Source organism: Copadichromis virginalis, linkage group LG18 (genome assembly GCF_057382275.1).
Source record: "Copadichromis virginalis isolate Kocher_CV1m ecotype Utaka linkage group LG18, C_Virginalis_male_GT1.1, whole genome shotgun sequence".
Classification (NCBI taxonomy): domain Eukaryota; kingdom Metazoa; phylum Chordata; class Actinopteri; order Cichliformes; family Cichlidae; genus Copadichromis; species Copadichromis virginalis.
Window position 1 is genome coordinate 23,302,999 of NC_140635.1, and position 21,700 is coordinate 23,324,698.

Sequence of the window (21,700 nt, forward strand, 5' to 3'; positions counted from 1 at the left end):
TCTGTGACTGCCTGAGACGCCCACACGAACCTTCATTCTTAATGTCTCTGCAGTGCAGGCGTGTATGTGTACAGTTGGGTCCAGAATTTGTTGGATAAAGAAAATTTTTTGCAGTTTTGCTTCTGTGCACCAAAATATTTAATATAATATTTAATTTTAAATGCAATGATAGCTCAAGTCCTGATTTTCAGCTGGGCTGAAGGGCTTTAATAAAACATTTGCATTAATTGTTTAGGAGTTGGAGTGCCCAATTTTAAGAGCCTCCATATTAACTGGACAACACAAAACTCGTAATGTAAGTTGTCAGGTTTTTAATGCTTGGAGTTGGTGAATATCTGCCTGAAGTCGAGTACAAATAGGCTTCACCAAATGCTGTTTCCTCCATTCCTCCAGACACTGTTAGTACTTATTTGTTGGACTCTGACTTCTGTTTAGTCCTCAGTAACTGAAACGGATGCACTGTTGGGTTGAGGTCAAGTGACTGACTTGGCCATTGCTTTTGTAGTTTCCTTTTGGGTCATTATCTGTTTGCACTGCCCAATTAGTTTTGCAGCAATCTTTACAGTGAGTACACTTTATAATTCATCCTGCTGCTTCTATCAGCAGTCACATCATCAGTAAACACCAGTGACCCAGTATCACTGGCAACCATAGATGCCATGATGGTGCCTCCACCATTTGGGACAGATCGTGTGGTACACGTTAAACTTGGTTTCATCTTCAGTTGTCTTCTGTGGTCTTGCAGGGTTTTTTTAGTGTTGCTGAACTGACCCAGTGCATTTCTTCTTTTAAAGAACCTAATTGCTGATTTTACGTCTCCTGTTAGATTTATTTTGTTCTTTCAGTCTAATGATGGCCTCCTTCACTTCCACTGACATGTCTGTGGCCCTCGTGTTTAAAACGACAGTGAAAATCTATTGAATGCAAATTTAAATAATGCAGATTATGCAAATTTAACACTTAGAATCGGTTTCAGATATCACATCTGCATCGTTTGTTGTGAAATAAGGGAACAGGCCTCACCCACCCATGAAACTGCTCATCAGCCAATTTCCCCATTACTTTTTAACCTCTGTAAATGGGGACTTTGTATACAAATGGCTGTAATTCTTAAACTTTATATTGATTTATTGATTATTATATTGATTTTTTTTTTATTTAAAATATACTGTGGTGACAAAAAAAATTGTCTGTTCAACAAAGTATGGCCCTAACTGAATACAGCGTACATTTTATTTTTGAACTGGAAAAATCAAACCAGTCTGAGAACCAGATCTGAGCACACACGTTTTGTTTTCTTTGGCCCCCACACAGAGCCAGGTAAGTCTCCATATGTGCTTCACATTTGCAAGTAATACCCCCATACTTCACTAAAAACCTTACACCTTAAACTAATGAATTCAAAAAAATCTTATATACACACGCTTCTCATCTGTGAAATTTGAAAACTTTTTTTTTTTTTTTTTTTTTTTTTGGCCTGTCCCGTTTGGCTCTTTTTGCCATCAGAATTGTTGTCTAAAGGCAAAGAAAGATGCCCAACGGATTTACTTTACCAAATTGACCATCCCAGCCTTGCCGTAATGGTCCATTTGATTCACCTTTTATTGTTTATTTTATTTTCACTTGCTGAATACGGGACAGACTTGACTGGGGGAAAGAAGGGGAGAAAGAAAGAGGGAAAGAGAAACAGCTGAGAAGAGGGACGGGGGAGAAGGGCAAAAGACAAAAACCAACAGAATGAGCAGAGAGAAAAAAATGCATAGGCCTATATCAATCACCTGGATCACCTGCTGAGAAAGAAAAAAGAAAACAAGCAGAAGAGAACAAGAGTAATAGAATAAACAACATCACAATGATATATGGGAATATGACAGTAAATACTAAATATTAAACATTATTGTGCAGCACATAAGATCAACAGAACACAGTGTGCTTTGAGGTAGGAGCCAAAAAGGGTGTAGTTTGTGGGTGTGATCACCCGTGTGTACACCTGTGAGCATGGACGCGCTTGTTTTTTTCAAAAGGTTCCTTCCAGTGGCGTGTCCAGCAGGGTGGCCTGGGGGGGGGGGGGCACAGGCCACCCCCCCAACCAGACTGGCCACCCCAGGTGCCACCCCAAAGGCAAAACAATAAAATTCAATCAAATATCCGATTATGTTTTCACGGTGAAGCTCAGATATCCGAGTGTAAGTGAATGCAGCATCGGCTTCTGCGCTATGTGCATCACGTTAGCAAAGGTAGGAGAGCCAAGCACGAAAGACAGCACTGCAGGAAACAATTTTTCGGTGAAAGAAAATGAGGAGAGAATAAATGTCCCGGTAAGTAATATTAAGTTTGTTGAGTTTAGTAAACTTCGGTGAAATTAGAATACCAAAGAAAAAATAACACTTAAAGAATTATTGCAGCCGTGGAATATTTCAGACAGTATGCTACTGAGGGGAGCTAACATAAGAGTTATGAGTTATAAGATATAATCTAAGTCGTAACATTGCTGTATGGAGCTGCAGATTTGGTTGCAGGTTAACATAGCTGGACTGGCCATCGGGCATATGCCCGGTGACTTATTTATTTATTTTTTTGTAATGGCATGAGGTGGTGGATTGGCCAGATGCAGGTCGATGTGTAAAAATAACTCAGTTGTTTGGTGGTGGCTATGGCGGGGCTTCCACAGAGGCCAGCAGGTGGATGAGGGAAGGGGAGGCAGGAGCAGAGACCCGAGGCAGCCGCCAGTCCGAGTGTCAGGTGAACTGAACTTCATGTAAGAAGTTATGACCTGCAGTCTATCTGGGTCAGATATAAACCAAGTTTAGGTGCAGTTTATTTTCGTTGTGCTGACTTTTTACCCTCAGTTGCAATAACTCGTACTGCGTTCTAGCCAGCTTGACAGAGTTTTTATACAGCTGGGTGGGTGCTATGATGTTACTGATCCATCCATTCGCTTCCGCTTATCCTTTTCAGGGGCGCGGGAGCCTATCCCAGCTGTCATAGGGCGAAAGGCGGGGTACACCCTGGACAGGTCGCCAGTCTGTCACAGAGCCAACACACAGGGACAGACAACCATTCACACTCACATTCACACCTAGTGACAATTTGGATTATTCAATTAACCTATCCCCACAAGTTGCATGTCTTTGGACGGTGGGAGGAAGCCGGAGTACCCGAGAGAACCCACGCAAACACGGGGAGAACATGCAAACTCCACACAGAAAGACCCCGGCCTGATGGTGGAATTGAACTCAGGACCTTCTTGCTGCGCGGCAACAGTGCTAACCACTGTGCCACCGTGCTGATGTTACAGATAGTGAACTTTATTTTATTCACAAGGTTGGTTAGTAGAGTTGCCAACGGCTCCTTAAAAAATGGAATGGTCCCTCATTCAGAGAAAATATTACACGTTTCATATTGAGCTGAGAAGAGACGCAGTTTGTCCCGTACTTTCGCTATAATGAAAAAAAGACACAAAGCTGGAGTTATTCTATCGTTACGCTGCACAGCTGCCTCTTCTTCTCTCATTCTCTCCCCTGCCTCTCCTGTTGCTACTTCAATCATGAAACTGATCAATGATCAGCTGATCGGCTTTTCTCTCTTGTTTATTTATCGTCCACTTTGCGCCAGAAAGAGGAAACCAGCAGATGTCGCGCTAAACAACAGCAGCACGTTTAAGCTTGATCAGCTGTTCTTAGTAGAAATTAATATTAAATAAATTCTATCAGCTGATGTTTGCTGGAGCCACAGCTGTAAAGCTGCTGGTCATGATGTCGGTTTGGATATGTGGTGAGAGGGAAACATGAAGATGAAACCAGGAGATGTCCTTACTGAATCATCAGAGCTGTGATGGAGAAACAGGTTTACCTTTTAGTTCACATGAACGAGTTGAAGGGAAGTTATGAGCTGTTTCTGAGAGACAAATAACACCAGGAGCCTTTTTTATGTAGCTGACAGCTGGTAACTGTGCAGGGGCAGATCTAGGAAAGTTTTACCAGGGGGCCAGGTAGGGCATTAACAGGGAGAGGGGGGCACAAAGAAATACTTTTCTTTCTTACTCTCATTTAAAATATCTAGCTTTTATTAAATAATTATCTAAATCTTACAACCAAAGTTTTTATCTGATGTAAAATGTATAGAAATCATACATATACCAACAAGACTGTACATCACTGTCACAACAGCATTTGTTTTCATTCAGTCTTTATGGCTTTAATACCTGGTGGGCCGGTCTCTAGTCAAAATGCCCGATTTTCTGTCCCAGTCCAGCCCTGCAGGTTAATACTGGTAGTGTCACCATGCCAGCTGACTGGATTTCATCATCAGCCAGTGTTGTTCTTGATCAATATTACCAAAGTTTACCATAAGGCAGCATAGCAAGTATTTACTTGCTTTCAGGTTTTATTCAAATGTTAGTCTTTTCATTTGTTTCCCCACTTTTTTCCTGTTTCAAAATCACCAGTTTGTGAGAAGATTATCTTCTTTTTTTAATAGGCACAAAGTTTTGCATTGGCATTGGCTAAATTTCAATTGTTTGTTACAAATGTTCGTATTTTAATATTCAAAAATGTTTTTGCCCAAAACATATGTGCACTATATGTCAGTAAAAATACTGACATATCTCCTTGAATGCTGAGTAAACACTGACAAAGCACTGATTGTATCTCTTGTACTTTATCAACGCAGTATCTAAAAACTTTGCACCATAGTGGTTAAAATCTCATTCTAATAAGAGTTAAAAGCGCATTCAGTTATTAGGTTTACAGGGTTATTGAATTATGGTTAACGGTTGGTAGAAATTTTTTTTAAACATTATCTGCCAATTACATCTGCCACCCTTCTCCAAATCTGTGCCCCTACCTGGCCCCCCCAACAAAAATTTTCTAGACACGCCACTGGTTCCTTCATGTAATGATCTGCTAGAGGGTGTGGGGGGGTCACAGCCCCCGTCCTCCAGGGCATGAAGCAGGTATGGAGGAGATCAAAACTCCAGACATCCAGAGGCCCCCAGAACACAGGAGACCAAGGAAGACCAACAGAGGGGCAGCCGCGCCACTGTCCTAGAAAGAACTGAGGAGAGTCCCAGATGAGGGCTCACTCAGCAGCCGCGGAGCAGAAGCCAGGGGGAGTTGCAGTGACGCGCCCGTGAGCTCCGCCGGCAGCCAGCCGTGCCTGAGTGACCGAGCCCCAGGCCGAGAGGCCGGGGGCACCCCACCTCCGAAGTGGCCCGAGCGAGCCCCAGGCTCCAGGCCCCGATAAGCGGCCGCCAAGGAGTTTGAAAATTTGAAAACATTTAAAAGCACAGTAACACCTGAAACCAGATGCAGTACTTTTTTCTCAGTCCACTACGGTGCAGACATGCGCTGTCAGCTGTGTCCATAAAATCCGCCACTGTCCTCTCAAAAATTACACGGCAACTTGTGACAGAAGTCAAGAAAAACAATACAGGTGCTATGCTGGATTGCTGCCTTGCCCCTGATTTTTTCTGTGCAACTTGGTACAATGCACGATTTAAAAAAACAAAAACAAATAAAAAACAACACTTTTCGTTGCAAGCGCCATATAAAAAAGTCAAAAATGATTTTGTAATCGAAACGGGACTCATTTCATGAAACATTACGATGTTTTATAGATTTGCCACATAAAATCGTTACTATTTTTTTAGGTGCTTTACAAGCGCGTCAAAAAATGTCTGTCTTTAATTATTAAAGGCTTTTATTTCTTAAGTAAGCGGAAGTACCTCTTGCGCTTGCGCACTAGGCTGCCGAGAAACTGGGAAGTGCTTCCAATCTTTTAAAGTGGCACGTCCTGCGTAAGGATCACAAAATTCAGCCAAAATGATCGGTAAAGTAATCGGTCAGAAATATGTGGCCATTGCCAAGTCATGGTAAGAAGTTTTTACGTCGCGCCTGTGAGAAAAAGCGGAAAGAAATCGGACCTGTGCTTAAAAGAACCTCGATGTGTCCTTAGCTAGCATTAGCCGTTAGCACAACTGAGGTCATAGTCGTAGGGACATACTGACTTTAGACTGTCTGTTGAAGATGTTATGATTTTTATGTATTAAAGCGAGTGTGAGCTATCTTTTCGTTATTAACTCTGCCTGTTCACAGAGGAGATTGGGAATCGCTTTTTTAAATACATCGAGCCAACAAATTAAACCATGTGATCTCGGGCGAAGGTTTTTAATGTTCTTAATAAATCTGCCGCAAAGGCTGCATTAAACTTTATCCCAACTGGATTAAGGTACAGGATCCCCTCTCCTAAACAGATAAAAGTAAAATGCTCTGGCATATTTTACCAAACAGAAGCAGGTGCAACAGATTTATTTGGGGGGGGGGGTTAGTTACTTACATCATTTTCCAGCATGTTTATAGCTTCAGCAGATAAAAAGGCATCAACCCTTTTGTCTTCTTCTAATAACCGAAACCACTAAAATGAATATTTGGTTTTACCCAATAAAAATGTATTTCTCTCTTCAGTTTCATCAATCGATGCTGAAATTAATAGAAACACAACGGACAAATTTTCACTGTCTTCTCTCCACAGGCTCCCAACTATGGCAGTATGGGGAACAACTGGAGGTGTAGCCCTAGTGTACGTCACAGACTGGCGTTTGGTTTTGGATTATGTCCCCTATATCAACGGCAAATTCAAGAACGATGACTAACATGTGTCAGGTTAGTCCAAAGAATGGCAGCGTGAAACAGTCATTCGGGAGATTATCATGCACCGTTGAATAATAAATAATCATTTAACAAGCAGGAACCACATCCTAAGTTGGACTGACAGAGCTTAACAGAATAACAGGTGGCGTAAAGGTAGATCTAGGCTTGAGACTTCAGTGAGGACCAGGCATCCCCCGAGTCAGTGATGATAGTTCCAAAGACTTTACAAATTGTAGTGAATATATAATTGGTTTGTTAGCGATGACCAGTGGCCCATAAACCAACGGGGAGTCCTTTATGTGAAGTTGACATAGCTGCATGAAAATGAGAACAAACAGCTTATCATGAAGCATATAAAGTGATAGAACATAAAGGGTGTGGGTGTGTGTGGGGGGTTGACCCACTCCTGAAATTCAGAGAAGTTCTGTCTAATTCTGCAACGTAATATGCAGCTTGTTGCAAAAATAACTGATCAGGCTACTCAGTACCAGTTTTACTTTTATGTTGACTTTAAACTTGTTTGAACAGGCAAGAATCACATTTCTCATGTGTGGCATTGTGTAACACTAAATGTTTTCAGCTATCTCTAACAGCACACGTGCGTGATGCTCAAAACAAACACATTCAGAAATATTTTGTTTTTTAATAATTATTCTTAACATCTTTTGGGATAATTCAAACTGCTCAAGTCTAGCTTTGGTTTTCAGTAAATTTTCTTGACATTGTGGATGTCCAGTCTACAGAGGGATGTATGTGACTTTAAAGAAAACAAGTCCCAGTACCACAGTCACGGGTTTGTTGGGGCCAAAAGTCGAGTCTTTCAGCATACTTAGGTCTTCAAGCGAACAATTTTGAGTCAAGTGAAACACAGACTCATTTCTTCCAATGCATACAGACCAATCATGAGTACTCACTCCCCAAAATCAAATTGTGAGCCAAGAAAAACCTACAATATTACATGTTTGTTGGGCATAGATATATATGTTTTTCCTGTTTACTGACCCAGCACACAGGCTGTCTATATAATGGTAACAGTCATGCCTCAATCCAGAGGTAAAAGCATCACTGGGTGGAGTATTAGCCCCCCGTTTCCCAAATAGATTCTTTATTAAGTATTGCCTGAACCGCATGACTCAACCGAACAGGATGGGACACTACATTAATATCAAAAACAAACAAGCAGACATACTGTGATTTCCGAAACAAATGTCCGGAGTCGGAGCTGAGATTGAAAAGTCTTCAACTGATGGGAAGGAAACAATGAAGCGGTTTGTCATGATGAGCTCTGTAAGTGCTTGTCGTAATAATGTGAAGATTGAAAATGTGATTACTAAATGTGAGATGTCATCTGACACAAAGCTGCCAGGCGATCTTTTGGTTTCATTTATTTCTCAGTTACAAAGCAGACATTCAGAAAGGCAATGAACAAATTCAGGAGCTCATTATGCTCAGTCACTGGAAAACCCTAGTCATAAAAAGACTTTCTGGTCTGATCAAATTAAAGGGCTTTAGCATGAATTGTGCCCTGGAAAAACAGGGGCACATTTCATCAGCTTGCTAAAAGAAAGTATTGACAATTGTGGCGACATACTCATTGATATATTTTATTTTTCTTTCCAGTTTGTTTTTGTATGTGATTTTTGTTTTTGTCATATTGTATCTTGTTGTCCTTAAAGGTTTGGTTGCTTTAACATAGTAATCTGCAGATGTTTGGGATAAATAAATTAATAACTTAAATGAAACTGGACAGTTCAGAGAGGACACAAGACCAGAATTAAGGAAAGTGGCCTGTTTGAGACTGTATTAGGCAGCTTCTAATGAAAAGACTGTGACCACTGGAAATTTAAAACTCATAGGCATTAACTTTGAATTGGTTCATTCAGTTGATGTTGATTCAATTTAGAATGATGGTTTCAAACGAGAAAAAAATTACAGTTAATAAACAAAAATGCTTTAATATTCCATTAAGTTTTTCTTTTCCGCTTGCCCTCAGCATCCAGCTTTGATAATTTCTTGAACACATTATAACACATGTACCTTCCTCCTCCTCAGGTCAGCGCTGTTTTTTCTTTTTACACAAGGACCTACAGAGAGACCACACACTGCTGCAGCCAGGACCTTCCACTGCATGGCAGGCCACCAGAGACCATCATTCTCACCCTCCAGCTCATTCAGCATTGAACTGTTGACTACCAACGTCCAATGAAATGATCCTTGGGTTTGGCTTTTCAGCGTTCTTCTGCCAGTAAAAATATGAACAGACGAAGAGGAAAACAGTAACGATTTAAACGTGCATTTGGTTTCTTTCCCTGTTCAGATTAAGGACGTGTATTTATTGTAATCATCTGTGGTCTGTGGGTCAAATTTGATTCTTGATTTTTGTGAGAAGTAAAGTATCTGTGATTTCTCCTATATTATGGCTGTTTATGGATTTATTTAATTTGCTTGTGTTCCTGCTGAAGGTAAATGTGCATGAAGCAAATTTAAAAACAGCCTCTCTTACTCATCCTCATAACTGGTCACAATGAAAAGTACTGACAGTTTCACTCTTTTGTTAAAAAGCTATAAAATATCAAGGCACTTAATATTTTTATTAACAGCTGGGTAATTTTTAGAAAGCTTTTTTTTTTAAACTTTTTCCATCTCCTTTTACAAAACGTGGTGTAGTAGAAAATACTGGTCCTACACATTAATACATTTTCAATTCTATACAAAGTGAATAGAAAATGTATTAATGTGTAGGTAACAGTTTAACAATTAAACAAAATAAATAAAGTCCGTTAAACTTGGATTTTAATCTAGCTGGCCTACCTGTTACAGCATCAAACTAGTGCAATTGCATTATTGTATTGTGTCATTAGACTTTAAATACAGACCGTTTATCCAGAAATATCCAGTTCACAATAACTAAAAACAAATATCATTTTACAATTAAGTAACATATTTTCCCATAAATGCAGTTTTGAGTACAATTATGAACACGATGAAAACGTTACAGTGTCAAAACTCTGTCATAGTTACTTTCCGCCTATGACACAGCCCACGTGAGACCTGCGCGAGCTTTACTTTCGGACTACTTTACAGCGTGTGACGCATAAGTTACTAATACGGCGGAGTGATCTGTACTCGAGATCTGCAAGATCTCGAGCTGAGACGGACAGCTAGCAGACAAAATTCATGCCTGTGGTAATATTAATAAGGTAGTGAAGTTTTTGTCGTTTATTAGCAAAAATTAGGGGCAGAAATATTGAGACAGCCGGGACCATGGAAAGAAAAAGGTAGGACTTTGTCATGTTTAACCGAGTGAGTTATTGTAATAACGAGGAAATGCACGCACGCCTGCATACATCCGTGGGGCACTTTAGAAACGCTCATCAGTAAATGAATCGATCTGGGGAGGTTTAATTAATTTATTTGCAGCATTACTTTTGTAGCTAAAAGTTGGCTTTAAAGCGGGTGGAGTTCGTTTGGTTTAAAATACTGCAGCTTCAAGCAACAATTGACACGCTATTTGCTACGACTTTGACGTCCCGGTGCTGCTAGCTTGATTAGCTAGCTAAGTTTCATTGTTTACACACGCTTGACTTGCAGTGCGCAGGCCCGTCACAGCTACAGCAGCACGAGCGATCCAAACTTCACGTGGGGCTCACCATGAGTACGCTTCAGACACGCTTCAGTTAGAGACGGTCAAACAAAAACAACCACGTGGATATTATGAGCTACTGCTGGTCAGACCGCTTTTAACCACAGGGTGGGCTACAGAGGTGCCTGAATGACGTCTCTCGACTTGTTGTCAGCACACCTGTTGGGGTCCCGTGCTCGACAAGTTATTTTATAATATTTCTTTGAAAATATCTTTTTATGTCATTGTGTATTTGGAGTTATAGGCTATATGAGTCTACGTTATTGTGCCTACTCAGTGTTTACTTAATTTAAATTGCAACACATCTGTTTTGTTAGATGTGTTGCAATTTCTGATTCCCTTTTGATTCCCTTTTGGCCAGGCCTCTTGAGAAGGTTGTACAAAACCCTTAAGTACTTTCTGGATCAAAATGGCTCGATGTCATTCATGAGAGATTTCATGAGGAATTTAGAACAGTTTAAATATCAGTAGTCAATTTTTGACAGATGGTCACTAATATCTGACAAATCGTTTCACTTTCTTTTAGTGTAAAGGAGTGTAAATGCACATTTAACAAATCATTCATTTGTACTCCGATCATGATTACACAGTTGTCTTCAGAAAAATAAGTGCAAGTTTAACAGTGCCAATGTAGTAAGTCAAATGAAGCTAAATGCACAGCTGCGTTTATGCCCACCTTCACAATTTTCATGCTAACAAAAAAACAAAACACATCTACTGGGGTGGCCCCAGATACCATTTCGAAGCGTGGCTCTGTCAAAAAGTTTATTCAAAAAAGTAACTGAGAGTGTCTGTGGAGTACTAAACTCTTGGACATCCCAGTTAAAAATAGTGGAATGAACCCAATGACCCGCCTGAGTTAAATGCAATTTTTTGTTCTAACTTTGTTTCTACACAGTGTTCAAATGTGATTATAAAAACAGCTGTGTTGATGCAGAAGAACTGTGTATTCAGACTTTTTTTCCTTTGATCAGGAATCAGTTAGTAATGGGCAAGCGCCTGTTTTTATTCTTGTATATAATGAAGTCTTTATTGTATTATGGATACAGTAGAATTCATTGAGTGTTTTTTATCTGACTTATTAATATTATTTCCTATTTAATTGAGCTGCTTTTGTGGATTTATTTTTTTATTTTTTTACACCGACTTTAATTTTGACATGTTTTATTTATCTAACTATTTTACTTTATTTAAGCTGTTTTGTTATATGTTGGGTTTAATGTTTGGGCTGCTCTCACACAGGACTTTCTGAGCTTGTGGGATAAATATTCAAGTACTTGTTGTTTTATCTTAAAGAATTGTACCTGCTATAAGCAGAACTGATGTATCTGAAATACTGTTGATCCCTGGTGGATGCTTGTTTTGATGGTTTTTCTGTTTTTCTTTCTAGTCTACCTGTTAAGCGTATTCTCAACAAGCCGCAGATATTCCGCGGCAGCCCTCACACTGATGTGAATGCTGGCCACTCCCGGGGCGAACAGTCACTCCTGATCAAGGGGCAGCGCAGCAGGCACAACCATCTCTATGACATCAGCCATCAAATAAGGGTAAGACAGTTTGGTCTCTGGTGTTTATGAGGCTTAAAAATGTATACCTGTAAGTTTAAGTTGTGCTTCTTCATATTTAGTTTAACTGCATACATCTGTCCAAAAAACAGAACAACAACTAAACCCTTTGATTCTATTTGCATATGCCATATAAAAATGTCATTTTTTGGAAGAAAAAGTTTTCTTAAATGCAAAAATATATAAATAATCTCAAGTACAGTCAAATAAAATAAGATGCATATGCAGCACATCAGTTTCATGCTGTTGGAATCATGTTAAACTGCATTGTCCCTTTTTAAATAAATAAATAAGAAAAAAATATATTAAGCTAAACTAAATAAAAATTTACTATTACTCTGTCTTCCTTGAAGGCTTTCTGACGTTAATAGGAGGCTGTAAGGCATCAGCAAGTTGTATAGTTTAACCAGTTTGGTATCAGTTCAGCTGCATATTTTAATAAAACTTCTGGAGGCTTACTGCAGATTTTTTGCTGTATATAATAACGGTGGAGGATGGAGCAGCTACAAACTTCGCTTTTCTTCAATTCAATTCAATTCAATTCAATTTTATTTATATAGCGCCAAATCACAACAAAAGTCGCCTCAAGGCGCTTCATAGATACAGAGAAAAACCCAACAATCATATGACCCCCTATGAGCAAGCACTTTGGCGACAGTGGGAAGGAAAAACTCCCTTTTAACAGGAAGAAACCTCCGGCAGAACCAGGCTCAGGGAGGGGCGGGGCCATCTGCTGCGACCGGTTGGGGTGAGAGAAGGAAGACAGGATGAAAGACATGCTGTGGAAGAGAGACAGAGGTTAATAACAGATATGATTCAATGCAGAGAGGTCTATTAATACATAGTGAGTGAGAAAGGTGACTGGAAAGGAAAAACTCAATGCATCATGGGAATCCCCCGGCAGCCTACATCTATTGCAGCATAACAAAGGGAGGATTCAGGGTCACCTGGTCCAGCCCTAACTATATGCTTTAGAAAAAAGGAAAGTTTTAAGCCTAATCTTAAAAGTAGAGATAGTGTCTGTCTCCCGAATCCAAACTGGAAGCTGGTTCCACAGAAGAGGGGCCTGAAAACTGGAGGCTCTCCCTCCCATTCTACTTTTAAATACTCTAGGAACAACAAGTAGGCCTGCAGAGCGAGAGCGGAGCGCTCTAATAGGGTGATATGGTACTACAAGGTCATTAAGATAAGATGGGGCCTGATTATTTAAGACCTTGTATGTGAGGAGCAGGATTTTGAATTCAATTCTGGATTTAACAGGAAGCCAATGAAGGGAAGCCAAAACAGGAGAAATATGCTCTCTCTTTCTAGTCCCTGTCAGGACTCTTGCTGCAGCATTTTGGATTAGCTGAAGGCTTTTCAGTGAGTTTTTTGGACATCCTGATAATAATGAATTACAGTAGTCCAGCCTGGAAGTAATAAATGCATGAACTAGTTTTTCAGCGTCACTCTGAGACAGGATATTTCTAATTTTAGAGATGTTGCGCAAATGGAAGAAAGCAGTCTTACATATTTGTTTAATATGTGCGTTGAAGGACATGTCCTGGTCAAAAATGACTCCAAGGTTCCTCACCGCGTTACTGGAGGCCAAGGTAATGCCATCCAGAGTAAGAATCTGATTAGATACCATATTTCTAAGATTTTCAGGGCCGAGTACAATAACCTCAGTTTTATCTGAATTAAGAAGCAGAAAGTTAGCGGCCATCCAGGTCTTTATGTCTTTAAGACATTCCTGCAGTTTAACTAATTGGTGTGTGTTATCTGGCTTCATGGACAGATAGAGCTGGGTGTCATCTGCATAGCAGTGAAAATGTATGCTATGTCTTCTAATGATACTGCCTAAGGGAAGCATGTATAATGTAAACAGAATTGGTCCTAGCACTGAACCCTGTGGAACTCCATAATTAACCTCAGTGTGTGAAGAGGACTCTCCATTTACATGCACGAATTGGAGTCTATTAGATAGATATGATACAAACCACTGCAGCGCAGTACTTGTAATACCTACAGCATGTTCTAATCGCTCTAATAGGATATTATGATCAACAGTATCGAACGCTGCACTGAGGTCTAGCAGGACAAGCACAGAGATGAGTCCACTGTCAGAGGCCATAAGAAGATCATTTGTAACCTTCACTGAAGCTGTTTCTGTGCTGTGATGAGCTCTGAAACCTGACTGAAACTCTTCAAATAAACCATTCCTCTGCAGATGATCTGTTAGCTGTTTGACAACTACTCTTTCAAGGATTTTTGATATGAAAGGAAGGTTGGAGATTGGCCTATAATTAGCTAAGACTGCTGGGTCTAGAGATGGCTTTTTGAGTAAAGGTTTAACTACAGCCAGCTTGAAGGCCTGTGGTACATAGCCGATTATTAGAGATAGGTTGATCATATTTAAGATCGAAGAATTAATTAATGGCAGGACTTCTTTGAGCAGTTTTGTAGGAATGGGGTCTAAAAGACACGTTGATGGTTTGGAGGAAGTAATTATTGAAGTTAACTCAGAAAGATCAATTGGAGAAAAAGAGTCTAACTTAATATCAATGGTACTAAGAGTAGCTGTAGATAATATTACATCTGTGGGATGATTATTGGTAATTTTTTCTCTAATGATAAAAATTTTATTTGTGAAGAAGTTCATGAAGTCATTACTAGTTAACGTTAAAGGGATGGTTGGCTCAAAAGAGCTCTGACTTTTTGTCAGCCTGGCTACAGTGCTGAAGAGAAACCTAGGGTTGTTCTTATTTTCTTCAATCAGTGATGAATAGTAAGATGTTCTGGCTTTGCGGAGGGCTTTCTTATAAAGCAGCAAACTATTTCTCCAGGCTAAATGATGATCCTCTAGATTTGTGACACGCCATTTCCTCTCCAGATTACGAGTCATCTGCTTTAGGGTACGTGTTTCAGAATTATACCACGGAGTCAGGTACTTCTGATTTGAGGCCTTAGTTTTCACAGGAGCTACAGTATCCAGAGTCGTACGTAGTGAGGAGGTGAAATTATTAACAAGATAATCGACCTCTGTTGGGGTAGCGTTCAGATAGCTGCTTTGCTCTGTGTTGGTACAGGGCATTGAAGATGATAACAGTGGGTGGATTATATTCTTAAACTTAGTTACAGTGCTTTCAGAAAGACATCTACTTTGATAAAGTCTACTCTTCACCGCTGTGTAATCAATTATTGTAAAAGTAAATGTTATCAGGAAATGATCAGACAGGAGAGGGTTTTCAGGAAACACTGTTAAATGTTCAGGTTCGATGCCATATGTTAAAACAAGATCTAGGGTGTGATTAAAGTGGTGGGTGGGTTCTTTTACATTTTGAGAGAAACCAATTGAGTCTAATAACAGATTAAATGCCATGTTGAGGCTGTCATTTTTAGCATCTACATGGATGTTAAAATCACCCACAATAATTATTTTATCTGAGCTCAGAACTAAATTAGATATAAAGTCTGAGAAATCAGACAGAAACTCTGTGTAAGGCCCAGGTGGACGATAGATGATAACAAGTAAGACTGGTTTCTGAGTTTCACAGCTGGGGTGGACAATGTTAAGCATCAGGCTTTCAAATGAATTAAAAGTCTGTCTTGGTCTTCACATCAAGTTTGTTGATCAGGTTCTTTGATGAAGGACTCCCGCTAGCTTTTTCCCACTAAAGGTTTAATGGTGATTACAGGAACAGCGCTCCTCTTTTGAACGCTGGAAACATGTTTTCTTTCAGTCAACCTGAGCTCACCGTCTCCGTAACAGCTTGGCTTCTTCGCTCTCCACGTTGTTTAAACAGACTCCGACTCCTCGTTAAAGTGTGCCAGCACTTTAACGTCATCACTGCTGCTGTTGTTTTATCAGTGCTTACGTTTAAAAACTGGGGTCGGTGTCTAATGTTGTCAAACTTTTTATTCATACGCTGCTGCTGAGTACGTTTCTATTGCAGGACTGTTTAGTCGCAAATGTGGGTGAAACGCTCATGTTTCCATAGTGACATAGTCATGCATTAAAAGAAGTATCGAAGTAACAAATTTGTGTTGAGAATTTTTTATAATCAAAGCTAGAATTTTTATTCTTTGTGGCTAAAATAAGAGTAATTTCAGTCCTGAATTATTAGCTCCAAGTCTGATTTTTGCCACTTCATTTGAGTGTTTGTCATAAACATCATAACCAAAAGCACAGCTCATCAGGCTGTACACTGATCACACTGTCTGCCTGAGGCCTTTTAGCAAACTGTGGTTAAAATTTCATGACCGTCACAGGAACCTCTCTGTCATGAAGCCATCACAGATGAATTGCAGTAAAAACAGACTTGAGTCTGACGTGCTCACTTGTTCGCTTTAACCTACGTAAGGAAGTTTTTCTCTCGTGAATTCCTAACCTGAAATATCCAATTTGCACATGATTTTTGGATGGTAGATTATTACCTCTTGACATTTGAAACCTGTCGTTATTTCATAGTTGCTATAGAGTGCATTGTGTCCTTCACCAGTAAACCTCCCCCAGAGATGAGGTTTTATGATTGACCGTTGACTGTACAAGTGGTAAATGTTGTAAAATTAACATCATTACAGCCTTTTATGTCTGCTGTTAAGCTGAAGGATAGGTGTTTTCCTTGTAGCTATTTACTGCATTTTTGTTTTCATGCCACATTGTGTCATAGTAGTCATTCCATTGCCTTGTAATGTTTTTATAGCCTCTTCACAATTAAATATGGGATGCAGCAGCCACTGCTATACAAGACTGACAGCAGTAAAAATAAAGCAGTAGGATAACTGTTGGCTTTAAAAGTGGCTCTTTTTAAGTGTCATTAAAAAACAAATCTGTTCATATAGTAGAAAACTAACTTACAGTTCTCTCTTAAAGGCTAAGCCTGATTTAAACACAACGCTGCCAGTTCGACAGACAGCTTCCATCTTCAAACAGCCAGTGACCAAAGTAACAAATCACCCCAACAACAAGGTGAAGACGGACCCCCAGAAGGCTGTGGAACAACCAAAACAAGTAAGTCAGAAGCAGAAAAGGTGTGTCAAGTGTTTGTTTGTTTTCTAATGGTAATTTAATTTTGTGTGTGTGTGTGTGTGTGTGTGTGTGTGTGTGAGTGACTGACTGACTGACTGACTGACTGACTGACTGAGATGTTCAGTTTTGGAAACACTGTGCCTAAAATACACAAAAGGTATCTTCCTTTTTGCTTCACTCTTTAGCTGTTCTGGGAGAGGAAGTTGAGCGGATTAAATGCATTCGATATAGCAGAAGAGCTGGTCAAAACGATGGATCTCCCCAAAGGCTTGCAGGGTGAGGTTAACCTTTAAAACTTATCCGTCACATATAATTCAAACAGAAATAATTCTACCAGGTTGACCCATACCACCTGATTTTCTCTTCTTAGGGGTGGGGCCTGCATGTTCAGACAAAACGCTGCTCTCTGCGATCGCCAGCGCCCTGCACACCAGCCCGGCGCCCATCACGGGACAGCTCACTGCTGCGGTGGAGAAAAATCCAGGAGTCTGGCTCAACACTGCGCAGCCTCTCTGCAAAGCCTTTGTAGTGACTGATGATGATATTAGGTGAGATACTTTCATATTTAACACAAAGGAGCTCTGATTTTCTAACTGTAATACTAAGTGATATTATTCATGCATAGGAAACTGATGAAGGCTTGAGTCTGCTGCTGGTGGCTTCTTCTGTGAAGGGTGTCAAATGTAAATCAAGTGCACTCTAAAAGTGCATTTCAACATGTTCCACCACTACCAAGCAGTGAGGTGGTGTTTCTTTTTTCTTGTTGGGCACATGCTGCTGTTTTCAACAATCAATGGCTTGACTGTCAGTGACTGTTTTCTGTTCTCATGTAGCGTACGCCACCACAGTGACAGGTTCTCACAAAACTCTACATGATGAGCTTCAGTTTTGGAATCATTTGGATTTTTCTTTTAAAGGAAAAACTCCTAATGCTAAGGCTCCGGTTGCCCAGGTAACCCTCTAATGTTGGGGTTGCTGAGGCACTCTGTTTAGGGTAAAATCATGTAATCAATTTATTCTTGGAGCGGTCTAGAAACCAAAACTGACCACCATGTATTGACAAATGCACAGTACTCTTCACACTCATAGGTTGTTGCATCCATCACTCACCTCGAAATTTAGAGAGGTTTATCCTGCAACCCGCCCAGTTTGCGTCACTACAGGGGGTTTCTTTTGTTTGTCATCTTTTTTGACTACTGCTTGTAGTTGTTTGCTGAATGTCCCAGACTTTCTGTGGTCGTTACAAATCACTTCCTGTGTGGAGATGGCTTTAAGGTGTATATTGTCAAAAGGCAAAGGCTTGTGACCAGTTTAAAGTAAGAAATAAAATGAAAAAGGGCCTTAAAGCCTCAGACAACATTATCATTATTATTATTTAATCAGGAAGTGAAACTTCAGATTAAGAATCTCTTGTTTCTGTGAAGAACGCATCATTAACCCGGGGAGCTGAGCTCTTGGAGGGAAAAACTCCATACAAGGGGCCCTTGCTGGGTTCACACACTGGACTCCAATAGTAAAACCATTAAATAGGCTTTAAAATTGCATAGTAATGTCACTGAGGACATCAATATCTTGTCTGAAAAAGCTTTGTCAGAGCTGTCAACGGACAAATGCAACTGGTCTTGGTATTCACATTTAGTATAAGCTGGTAGCCGGTCACTTGACCTGTGAGCGCAGACGTTTTCTATTCCAGTGACACAAGAATACAGCTTTAAATTCAGGCTCAACATATAGTGAATCAGCACTTTGTACCTATTTACTGAAGCTCCAGCTAGTATGCTATAGCTGATGATAAAAAACTTGTGCACTGCCAAAACCAGCGCACTTTATTTTTATTGCAGGAAAGTAGATGTTTGACTCTCGGAGCGTTCTGAACCAAGGACATTTCATACTGAGAAACAAGTGTTACACACTGAAAACTTGGGACAGTTGTATCACAAGTCACCATTATTATTTTGCTATTTGACCTTCAGTTCAGGCACATTATTATATAAATGTTAGAAAAACAAACTAAATTCACTGTGTTCAAAAGTTCAATCTTGAGATTTACTTTGTGTTCTGCTTCTCTTTTATGGCTTTGTAATGAGTCATACTTTGCATTTATACTCTTATACCAAATTGAACTATGGTGTCTTTTTATGGGTCACTGGTGAGAACAGCAAATCAGCCTCAGTCCATTTAGCGAAAAGCAAGATAAAATGCAGATATGTGGTTTTTCTTTTTCTTTTTTTTTGGAAACGTGACCACTAACCATGTGACGTTAACTTATCTATCATTTTGGAAGTGTGACAATCATGGTCACAATGTATGATCAAGTGACTAAGGACCCAGTCACACAGGCCTTGAGACCAGTCTGTGACCACCTGGCAACCACTTGTCACTAGGAGAAAATGTGTGTTACTCAGCCAGCAGGCAGAAAGCTCCCTGTCCTTGGTCTCGAGTGATGTGTGTATGACCTCAGGTGAGAAACAAGAATAGAGAACAGGGCTATTTCTTTGTATATTTAATGGGAACCTGTTATTCTGACTTTTATTCTTGGACTCTGCTAAAATAGATTTGCATAACTTGAGTGCATGAGTCAGCTGTTTTACCTCTTCTTCCCTGAAGGCCACCCTCACTTTATGCCACCTGTCTGCTGATTGGCTGCCCCTCAATCGCATACGGTTTGAAGAGCACGGCTCTGAAGCTGCTGTGTTCAGACATAAATGTGTTTCTGAGATCGTATCAAAGATTTGCCCTGTTATTGAGTGTGCATACATACATACATACAATCCTCCTTCACCAGTGACATTAATTTCCCAAAACATGTTAGCATTTTTAGTTATTGTAATGATGTGCAAAGTTTTCTAGACTGAAGTGCTCATATTAAAATTTAGAGCACACGTTTCCATGTATAAGTCATAAAAACAGACTCAATCTCCACAGAGGAGATGCACATTTCTTCTGTGTTCATGTGTTGGATGTATCATCTACAGTTATCAAGCTTCATGTCTCTGGGAATTGAATGTATTTATTTTTTTATTGCTTATTTTGGGTCTGAAAATGAAATGATTTTCTGGAGTGAGCAAAAATAAATAAATAAAAATCAGCCTCCCTCTAAGGTCACGTGGTGGGCTGAGGTGTAGTGTGCGGCTCTTTGGTGGACATCAAATGATTTGCACTTTTCCTTCCCTGAAACTTTTTTCAAGTCGTGAAAGACGTTATGTCATTAATGTAATTATGTGTTCTTGTCTGTGCCCCTCAGGAAGCAGGAGGACCTGGTGCAGAATGTGAGGAGGCGGCTCGAAGAAGCCCTTATGGCTGATATGCTGGCTCATATAAAAGACACCGCTGCAGATGTAGAAGCAGAGGTGAAGGGTGAGCAGGTGGAGAAGGAGGAGTTATAGCCAAGGTACACAGAAAGGCAGTAATCACTACAGTATGGCTGAATTTCTCATGGTTAATTGCATTTAATATGACCTACAGTATATTCCTAAACAAGTAACTCTCCTCTATCTCTCCCACAGACTTGTTTGAGACATTTGCTGGTAAAGTCTTTTCAATGCTCGAATTAACGGCTCCATGAAGGTTTGTATGCAGTTAAACTGAAGCAGACTTTATATGCAGACATTCTGCAGATTTTTTTTCCTAACCTAAACAAAGACTGTGGTCTTTAATTTTTTTGTTTTTTAAACATATGACCTTATAATCCTGTAAGGGTGCTCTGAGTTTTCATTTTTACCTCTACTAAAGTCCGGCAGCTGGTTATGGTGCTCTACACAATGCAGTGTTATGTTTAGTTAACAGCTGTTTAAGCTCAGTGTTGAAAACGCAAACCTTTATGTACACGACTGATCTGTGTGTGTGTTACATTTTAATTGGTTTTAAGAAGTGTTTTTATTTCCTGCTATTGCTTTTTATGTTTTACTGACACTGTAAGTTAGCATGTCATGTTTGAAAGCATAGAAATGCAGCAGTATTTTTACATGCCTCTGGATGGTGATGATTACAGTTTCACGGTTCAAACTTCTTCTTTTTTTTGGTCACAATAATTTGAGTTTACATAGCTTTGAACATGAAGCCATGGTATTTGTATTTTCACTATTCTTTGAACAACTACTATTGCATTTCAGTAAAAGGTGCGTTCCCTCGGATCATACAAACACACTGCTGATGTACTGTTTTCTGTCAAATAAAGGCATTTTTCTTATGTGTCCTTTTGTATGTTTGTTTGTAATTAGTGTCTGTTAAAGTGATACCTACAAAAAACGAACTTTAATGTCCCCACAGGACAAATTTTATTAAACCGTATCCATCCAGGTCATAGGAGAGCAGTGTAAGCAAAGACACCCACACCACCCATCCCCAGCCACCACCTCCAGCTCTTCAGAGGGGATAGCAAGCCATCCAGGGGATACAATCCCTCTAGCATATATCCTTCTCCCACCTCACCTAGGAGGCATGCTGGTCAAATGCTAACCACCTCAGCTGGCTCTACTCTGAGTCCTTCCTGTATAACCTTTCAGATAGACCATGAACCAAAAGACAGCCTAACATTCGGAAATAGTTTCTTTATATCGATGAAGAAAGGGAGGGGGGTAATAAATTAGTATATTCCTTTTGTCTGTGTTGGCAGTGGAGGGATCTCTACACCCATGTAACCCTTCATTCTTAAATAAGATAAATCAGTCAGCATTAGTAATAAATTTCATCTTTGTGCCTCTGACTAAAGGTATACAAGGAAGCATGCCGATGTGGGTTTTTTTTAAACATGTATGCGCTTATATAAAAATAACTTCAATCGAAACCCCTAGAACAACCCTGTGGCGCGTTTATGAGTTTGGTTATTTTT

At 39.9% G+C, this 21,700-nt stretch overlaps 2 protein-coding genes across 3 annotated transcripts; both read left to right on the top strand.

Annotated features, from left to right (window-relative positions):
* The first annotated feature begins 5,719 nt into the window (after positions 1 to 5,719).
* On the top strand, positions 5,720 to 9,062 carry LOC146687869 (cytochrome b-c1 complex subunit 10-like). 2 transcript variants are annotated; one of them, XM_085439233.1, is made up of 3 exons: positions 5,720 to 5,872; positions 6,532 to 6,662; positions 8,703 to 9,062. In XM_085439233.1, the coding sequence occupies exons 1-2, from the start codon at positions 5,823 to 5,825 to the stop codon at positions 6,650 to 6,652; spliced, it is 171 nt and encodes a 56-aa protein (XP_085295359.1). In that variant the 5' UTR covers positions 5,720 to 5,822; the 3' UTR covers positions 6,653 to 6,662; positions 8,703 to 9,062. The 2 variants fall into 2 exon arrangements, with proteins under 2 accessions (XP_085295359.1, XP_085295360.1); XM_085439234.1 differs by having other exon boundaries at positions 8,732 to 9,062.
* A 300-nt stretch (positions 9,063 to 9,362) lies between these two features.
* Positions 9,363 to 21,064, top strand: LOC146687870 (methyl-CpG-binding domain protein 3-like). The gene is made up of 7 exons (XM_085439232.1): positions 9,363 to 9,928; positions 11,684 to 11,840; positions 16,714 to 16,851; positions 17,055 to 17,145; positions 17,240 to 17,417; positions 20,114 to 20,260; positions 20,376 to 21,064. Exons 1-6 carry the CDS (start codon positions 9,915 to 9,917, stop codon positions 20,253 to 20,255), a joined length of 720 nt encoding a protein of 239 aa, XP_085295358.1. The 5' UTR covers positions 9,363 to 9,914; the 3' UTR covers positions 20,256 to 20,260; positions 20,376 to 21,064.
* Positions 21,065 to 21,700: the final 636 nt, after the last annotated feature.